At 40.5% G+C, this 8556-nt stretch overlaps 1 protein-coding gene across 1 annotated transcript; it reads left to right on the plus strand.

The window, feature by feature from the left end:
• Positions 1 to 2340: 2340 nt before the first annotated feature.
• zp3d.2 (zona pellucida glycoprotein 3d tandem duplicate 2) lies at positions 2341 to 8556 on the plus strand. Its single transcript, XM_067449558.1, has 8 exons — positions 2341 to 2956; positions 3315 to 3430; positions 5585 to 5688; positions 5765 to 5939; positions 6617 to 6728; positions 6893 to 6981; positions 7064 to 7137; positions 8178 to 8556. Exons 1-8 carry the CDS (start codon positions 2447 to 2449, stop codon positions 8420 to 8422), a joined length of 1425 nt encoding a protein of 474 aa, XP_067305659.1. The 5' UTR covers positions 2341 to 2446; the 3' UTR covers positions 8423 to 8556.

Raw genomic sequence — 8556 nt, forward strand, 5'->3', positions numbered from 1 at the left:
GATCCCTGCACGATCTAATTTTCATTATTTTCATCCATTGTCTGCAACATATTTCTTCTCCCTCTGTCTCTCTGCCATTTTCTCCGCTGCTAAAGAAACTCTTAAGCCTCTTAAAAGTCCTCGTCCGTTTTCCTAACAAATTTGACCTTAAGACCTCTTTTAAGGGTTAAGATGCTTTCTGAATTACTTTTCTTTTTACTAGGATTTTTTAGTTAATTTTAAGAGTAAACGCCCACATTTCTAAGAAATGTCTTAGAATTTTGTTATTAGGAGCTACTCTTTGCATTAAAGCAGCACTGGGTGCACAACTTTTGCTCTCGTGGTCCCCCTACAGTTTAGAAAAAATAATGTCCTCAACTACTGTCGTAAACTCTTGTCATCCTACAACAGGGGATGCCATCACGTGTGCATTTGTTGACATGACAACCCTGACAGCCCTGAACTAGTGATGTGCGGGTCGTCTCAACCCACGGACCCCGTATGTCTATTTAATGGTCGCGGGTGCGCGGCGGGTTGTAAAAATATATACAGTGGTGCGGTGCGGGGTGGGCCAAATAATTCATAAAAGCGGCCCCGCGGGTTGGTGCAGCACTAACAGTTCCCCTGAACACTGCAGGAGGAGTTCACATGCAGGTGTTCTTCTGGCGTCGCGTGTGAAATGTCTTCATCCCAGATACAGGCAGTGGCATATGCTTCAGCATGTCATATGAATATAATTTCATGGGTTTTATTTTTTTCAAACGCCAAATAATCGCGATGCTCACGTTTACATGCTAGCGTCATTATAGCAGTCTATTGGTTACCGTTTTATAGAATCTATATGATACTTCAGTTCAATGTTTGAGTGGTAGGTAATCACCATAACAAGCATGACAGCATCGGTCGGGCCCACCTCCTTCAGCTCACGCCAACCATAGACATCATATACGTAGACGCCCCATGATGTGCTGGAGCGTGATCCAGCGTCACCACCATATTGGTTGGGTCTCTTCACTCAACGCTAGCATTCAGAGTCAATGGAGAGCGAGCAATTATGCCTGTTTGTTCTGCAGCTTACGGTTGCAATAACGCAATATTGATACCAGATCGCATGGGATTACATTTCAAAAGTAAAATTGAACAATAATTTAGGTTATTTTACAATTTATACATCATTATAATTTCATGCTTGTGTCATTTGTGGTGTCTGTAGGCCTATTTCACAAAGTAAGGTTGCAACACATCGCAAAATTAACTACCCTGGAGTTACAGAGTGCAAGCATACGCAAGAAGTTGTGGAAAACAGTTCTTTTTAAAGGATTTTAGCTCTCCAGTCCCAGTTGCAAGCCTGACAGGGCAATGTAAGATGCTGGAATGACCTGGAATTATAGCGTTTACTTTTGGCCTTTAAAAAAATAATAATTCTGAGCTGGTACAGTATGGGAGCTTATGTGTTACAGAAGGTGTGTGTGTGTGTGTGTGTGTGTGTGTGTGTGTGTGTGTGTGTGTGTGTGTGAGAGAGAGAGAGAGAAATAAATCTAAGTGAAAAATCAAACTTGTTTCTTTATTAAAATATAAAAATTATACATTTATCAATATGCCTGTGTGTATGAGAGAGAGAAATAAATTCAAATGAACAATCAAACTGTTTTTTTAGTAAAATATGAAATTCATTAATTTATACATTTATTAATATGTCAAAGTTTACCATATGTCTTAGTTAAAGCTCGTAATACAAAGTCTTTCTACATGAAAGCAGAATTTTTCAATGTGTGACAGCGTCCTGTATCATAACTAAGTCTCTGCAGTTTGTAACAAACCAAACCGTGTGAAAATCCAGTAAAAACTCGGGGAGTTATGATCATTGTAGTTGAGAATACATCTACCTCGGTGGGGCGCTGCCTATGGTGGGGCAGCGCATTGGGGACCCATCCAAGATGGCGCCGCGCTGATACGTCCGCTCCAGCGTAAGTCTATGGGGCGTCTACGTATATTATGTCTATGACGCCAACAAGCAAACGCTGGTCCAATGTTGATCCTCGTCCTGCCTGTAAATTGAACATTTGAAAATTGAACATGTATGTAGTAATTTTTATAGCTTTATTTATTGATTTTAAAGCTCGTTTGTATGACCTTCATAGGCTGTTTATATTAACTAAGTGCGATTGATTAACTAAAATGATACATGTGTAATTGATAATAAATATCTAAATAATTCTAAATATTATTATTATTATTATTATTATTATTATTATTATTATTATTATTATTATTATATAAGCATTTCTTATATTGTTAGATAGAGATCACGTGATAAGGTAAAATAACCTCTGAATCTATTTTGAGACCTGTTCAGAAGAACCGGTTCGTGGAAATGAATCGGACATCAGTTCTCCAGGTGCTTTAATTACCCATCTCGGTTGTGTGAAATATTTTCAAGGTTGTCAACACTGTTTGAGTGAGATTGATGCTATTTAGGGATATGAAGCTTTATTTTCCAGTAATATTTACTTTAGTGGTCTTTTTCTCCACCTATGTGTACGCGTTACGACCTGGGCCAAAGCACGCGAGCAATTCGTCCTCAGACATTAGAGAAGATTTTGACGGATCTGCTGTTAAGCGTCTTGGTTCGCCATATTTGCAACTTCCAATTTTCCAGCATTCTAGAATCCCCCTTTTGGACAAAGAACAGTTCTCTCCAGTGCATTCATCAGGTCGCGAACAACTGCCCAAAGAGACGAAAGAAGTCCTCATCCCGCGCGCCACAGTACAGACGAGCTCCCAACCCCGCGGTCGATCCCAAGGAGTAAATGTCGTTTGTCAAATGAATAAAATGATCGTTAAAGTTGACAAACAGATATTAGGACTCGATGGCTTGCAGTCTGGGCTAAAACTGGGAACATGTGACATCAGCAAGACTACAAAGCACTATCATGTGTTTATTTACGACATGGAGCAGTGTGCCAGTAAAAGACAGGTGTGTTGGATCATTATAGTATTTTTGTCTATTAGGCTACTTTGTAATTGGATAACTATAATGCTTGCAAATATTATGATTGATAGATAGATAGATAGATAGATAGATAGATAGATAGATAGATAGATAGATAGATAGATAGATAGATAGATAGATAGATAGATAGATAGATAGATAGATAGATAGATAGAAAGATAGATTGATTACAAAGCAAATGGTCTGGCAAAAATACAGTAAACAAGTAAACTGACAGTCACAAAATTCCCTTTGTCCTGCTCAACTCATAGTTGAACTCAGGGCCTCCATATTCACTTGATAAACTTTGCTGTGAAATTATCTTTGTCTTTTTTGAATGCAGTTAGTAAACAATAGAGTAACATATTCCAACATACTGAGATACTCGCCAGTGGTGGACCTGGGGCCAATCCGCCGTGCCGTGCCTTTCTCGCTCCCTGTTGAGTGTCACTTTAACAGGTAAATCGGTGTGTCTTTAGTTGTCCAAGATATGTTTTGATTGTAAATACAGTACTTGGCAAAAGTCTTAATCATGTTAGTATTTTCACATAGAAAAGTTGCTGTAGTGTGTCATTAGGAAATATCAGTTTACATTTCCAAACATTCCTTTTGACATTATTTGTAGTAATCCATTGAGTTTTTGTGTATGCACAAGTACTATGACAACAGCTGGTATGATCCACTTCTGGTCTCACCATCATCGAGTCCATCTACATCAATCCCTATGTGCATCAATGAGCCTTGGCCACCCATGACCCTGTGGCCAGTTTTCACCACTGTTCCTTCCTTGGACATCTTTTGATAGATACTAACCACTGCAGACTGGGAACACCCCACAAGAGCTGCAGTTTTGGAGATGCTCTAACCCAGTCGTCTAGCCATCACATTTTGGCCCTTGTAAAACTCGCTCAAATCCTTACATTTGCCCATTTTTCCTGCTTATAAGACATCAACATTGAGGACAAAATGTTCACTTGCTGCCTTATATAAACTTTATTAGGCTCTTGGCCCAACAACAAGACATACAACATAAAGAAAAAAACAAGGCATAAATACACACATACAGACATACTTTGATTTGTGAGAGCCTTAAAGGTGCACTATGCAGCTTTTGTCCACTGGAGGGCGCCTATGCAAAACAAATGCGTAGTTTGATGACGCAAAGTGTGAGCGCAGCATCTTGGGAGATGTGGTCTTCTCATCACAGCCGGTGAAAAATAGGACTCGGGCAGCAATCACGTTCATGCATGCGGTTATTAACGTTACTGTAGTCTAAAGCAGAGCAGGACCGAGTGTTATGGACCTGAGCAAAGCTGCTGGAGCGATTGTTAAACAAATACCCGCCTTGCGAATACCGGGACTTTTATTATGACGGGACGGGACTCATTTGCCGGGCGCCTGCACCCATACCAATGTTTCCACAAATATGATTGATATCTGACGGAGCTGCACCTAGGGCTTGAGCTTCATTATAGTACAGTTTTGAGACTCATCAAGTCGGGACATGAACTTAAACATTAGGTTCCTCACGAGAGCCTGTAAAGTTCTTAGCCTTGAGTCACAAAAGAGCTTACTTGCACTGCTACTCCTGGGGTTTTTCAGCAGTATCCTCAGGCAGTCATTATATGCTACCTGAAGTTTGCACAGGGTCTCTTTTTTTTTTGTAGCTGATCCACAATGGGGCTGCATGCATAGGGGTGCAGTATGTACGAAACAAGCTCACTTTCACATCATCAGAACACTGATGGAATATCCGAACTAATATGTTTGCTTGGACATACAACATTCGTCTCTGCCTATACACATCTTGTCAGTGATGATGTGCCCAAGGTATTTCGTACAGTTAGATACACAGAGTGATTGCCCTGACAGGTAAACCATTGGAAAGTGCAACTTCTGATCCTCCTTGGTACTACATATCAATACAACACTCTTGTTTGCATTGTACTGTACATCAGTTCTCACCCCATTCTCATAGCATACATCCAACAGCTGCTGGAACCCATCAGTGCTGGGGGATATAATAGCCAAATCATCTGCATGCATCAGATGGTTTAACAGAGTGTTCACTTTCAGACAACTTGTCTTACACTTCCCCAACTGTTTCGACAGGCTGCCCATGTATAGGTTAAACAGGGCTGGAGACAGAACGATCAAAAGTTTAAACATTTCATTTGTAATCCTGAGTACAACAATTTAACTTTCATCCAAATTGCCAGCACATCAAGCGCATCGTGGGAGCCGGATTGAAGCACTATGCGGGCCGGGTCTGGCCCCCGGGCCGTATGTTGCCCATGTATGATCTAGGAGCATCTTTTCTAACACCTTCGAAAGAATGCTGGCTAAGGCGAGGGGTCTATAGTTGTCCAAACTCTATATATCCCACCGTCTAACAGGTGCCGTGATGAGGAGATAATCAGTGTTATTCACTTCACCTGTCAGTGGTTATAATGTTATGCCTGACCGGTGTAAATAACTGGCGTAACAATTTTTTGAGGGGTGAAAATACTAACATGCCTAAACATTTTGCATAGAACTTTTACTGTATGTTCCACCTAAACTTGTCTGTTTTGTGAATCTGTTAACTGTGGATTTTTTTTAACCCCCCTACAGATATCATTACTCATACAAAATTGGTTACATACCACAAATCAGACTTCAGAACCACTTCAAGCCCCTGAGAACTGTGGACAGCGTTGTACTAACCCCCCGTGATGGTAAATAAGGTTTGAGGAATAAAATTAGTACTCTATTTTGTTTCAGTCATTGAATCATCACCTCTCTGTCTTTTAGAGCATTGGAGAAGATTATCCCCCACAGAAGAGTACACCCTTGGTCACCCCATGTACTTTCAGGCAGACGGACCCCATCTTGCTGAGGACGAGAGGCTGTTTGTGGACTCATGTTACGTGACCATCACCAGTTCTCATCTGTCCACACCACGATTTACAGTCATTGAAAACTATGGGTAACCCTTTCTTCATTTAACCCTATAAAGTCTACTGTATCACTGTATCATATCTTTGCTTAAAATCCTGTACCTGTAAAAAATCTACAACATGTCTTCTGTCATCTGATTGATAGTTTAAACCTTTTTAGCAAGCAAAGCATTTAGTAGTCTAATACGTCCCCCTTCAGGTTGTGGTACATGTCTTTAATTTGGTTGACCTTGATTTTCCATACAGCATATTGTTTAGAAAAATCTTGTTAAATTGTATAAAATTCAGGCTTTTGAGGGATGTTTATTTGCACATCCTTCAAACATCATCTGACTAAGAATTATTATTAGGAGAGTGACAGTAGATATTTATATGCATTTTATGTATCTATAATTTTATAAAGAATCTGAATTTTATTTTACTCTTTGGCCATGTAAATCTCAGCAACTGCATCAAATTGCAGATTTTTGGGCCTCTGGATAAAATGAGGCTGTTTTATTTTTCCTCCTCGAGTATGAGCACCTCATTCCCCTGTATCATGCTTTTTGAGCCGTGATGGACGTAACAGCCTTATGTATCAAAATAAAACTCGGCAAACAACTGCGTATCAATATTGGATGGCTGTTATTACATATGCCCAACCTTAGGGTTAGGGGGAAATTCAAGACAAACCTTGATGCGATTCATGCCCTTTTTTTTATTTCAGGTGTTTAATTGATAGCATGAGCAGTACATGGTCCAGATTCATACAAAGTGGACAAAGGAACATTGTGCGCTTCTCACTGGATGCATTTCTATTCAATGGAATGTTGGGAAAGGTAAAATAAAAAGCCAAAATGGCAAGCTAATGTCATACAATTTCAGAAAAATGTTGCATGCTTCTATGAATAAGAGGGTCAGGCTCTTGTTTGTTTTTTCTTTTCTTTTTTCAGAATAAACGTTGAGTCTGTTTATTAAGGTTGCATGTTCTTTTTATTCTCAGCATCTTTACATGCATTGTGAAATATCAGTCGGAAGTTTAAATCCAACGGCAAGTGCAAAGTCCTGCACTTACAACCAGTCAACCAAACGGTATATTGAGTTTTGGTTGTATTGTGATAATTGAAAACTGATTGTACCGAATTGGTACTAATTAGAATCATTTCTTCTTCAGATGGGAAGAATTATACAGTTCACATGCTGTGTGCCTCTGCTGCGACTCCACGTGTCTGTCTTCTGACCTCTCTGGTGAGAAACCTCAAGTGACTCTAGTTTTAACATTTTTAATATTGAGTCTTCATGAAGTTCGTTGTTGGTATATACACCAATCAGACATAACATTATGACCACCTTCTACATATTGTGTCGGTACCCCTTTTGCTGCCAAAAACAGCCCTGATCCATCGAGGCATGGACTCCACTAGACCCCTCAAGGTGTGCTGTGGTATCTGGTATCTGGCACCTATCAACAGAACATTGCCCGAAGGATCACACTGCCTCTGCTGGCTTGCTTTCTTCCCATAGTGCATCCTGGTGCCATGTGTTCCCTAGGTAAGCGGTCCGCACCCAGCCATCCACGTGATGTAAAAGCATGATTAATCAGACCAGACTTCCATTGCTCCATGGTCCAGTTTTGATGCTCACGTGCCCACTGTTGGTGCTTTTGGCGGTGGACAGAGGTCAACATGGGCACCCTGACTGGTGTGCGGCTATGCAGCCCCATACGCAACAATCTGTGATGCACTGTGTCTTCTGACACCTTTCTATCAGAACCAGCATTAACTTCTTGAGCAGTTTGAACTACTGTAGCTTGTCTGTTCGATCGGAACATATGGACCTTCGCTCCTCACGTGTATCAGTGAGCCTTGGCCACCCATGACCCTGTTGCCAGTTCACCACTGTTCCTTCCTTGGACCTATTTTGATAGATTCTGACCACTGCAGACCGGGAACACCCCACAAGAGCTGCAGTTTTGGAGATGCTATGACAATTTGGCCCTTGTCAAACATACTCAAATCCTTATGTTTGCCCGTTTTGTTTCTGCTTCTAACACATTTGAAGACAAAATGTTCACTTCCTGCCTAATATATCCACCCACTAAAAGGTGCTGTGATGAGATAATCATTGTTATTCACTTCACCTGTCAGTAGTCATAATGTTATGCCTGATCAGTGTAGATCTTTTCATAGCATTGGGGGTAAATTCTATAATGCTTGTAAAAGTCTTGCCCTACATCATGGATGTAACCAGGTTTCACATCAAGCCATTTTTCATGAATTCATGTACAGTGTCCAGTAAGGTCATCACCAGTGAGCCCTGGGTCATGGAGTCTGATTTGAGCATAGTCGAGGAAGAGCAAACAACTCCATTCCTGTCAGAGGAGGTAGGAACAGGCTTTGTTCAAGTAATAACCACACCGGCAGCTGAGATTGGACCACGTCATTTTGTGCCAGACTCGACTGTGGTGGTGCCAGAAAAAGACAAATTTATCGAGCCTCACAGAATATTTGAGGAGGTATTTGGTTTGGATTAAACAAAGAGGACTTGGTAAAGAAATTTTCAGTTGGAGTTTTCACAGCTTAATTGCACTTAAAATGTTAATAAATATATGACACGCACTTAAAATGTTAATAAAAACATGGCACGCACTTGAAATGTTAATAAATA

The sequence above is a fragment of the Pseudorasbora parva genome, chromosome 7, assembly GCF_024679245.1.
Source record: "Pseudorasbora parva isolate DD20220531a chromosome 7, ASM2467924v1, whole genome shotgun sequence".
Lineage (NCBI taxonomy): Eukaryota > Metazoa > Chordata > Actinopteri > Cypriniformes > Gobionidae > Pseudorasbora > Pseudorasbora parva.

Bases quoted from the DNA above. Each gene is read 5' to 3' on its own strand.
- zp3d.2 (XM_067449558.1), top strand. From the start codon at position 2,447: ATGCTATTTAGGGATATGAAGCTTTATTTTCCAGTAATATTTACTTTA. The intron at 5,689-5,764 runs GTAAATAAGGTT...TCTGTCTTTTAG, and splicing joins TGTACTAACCCCCCGTGATG to AGCATTGGAGAAGATTATCC. The intron at 5,940-6,616 runs GTAACCCTTTCT...TTTTTATTTCAG, and splicing joins ACAGTCATTGAAAACTATGG to GTGTTTAATTGATAGCATGA.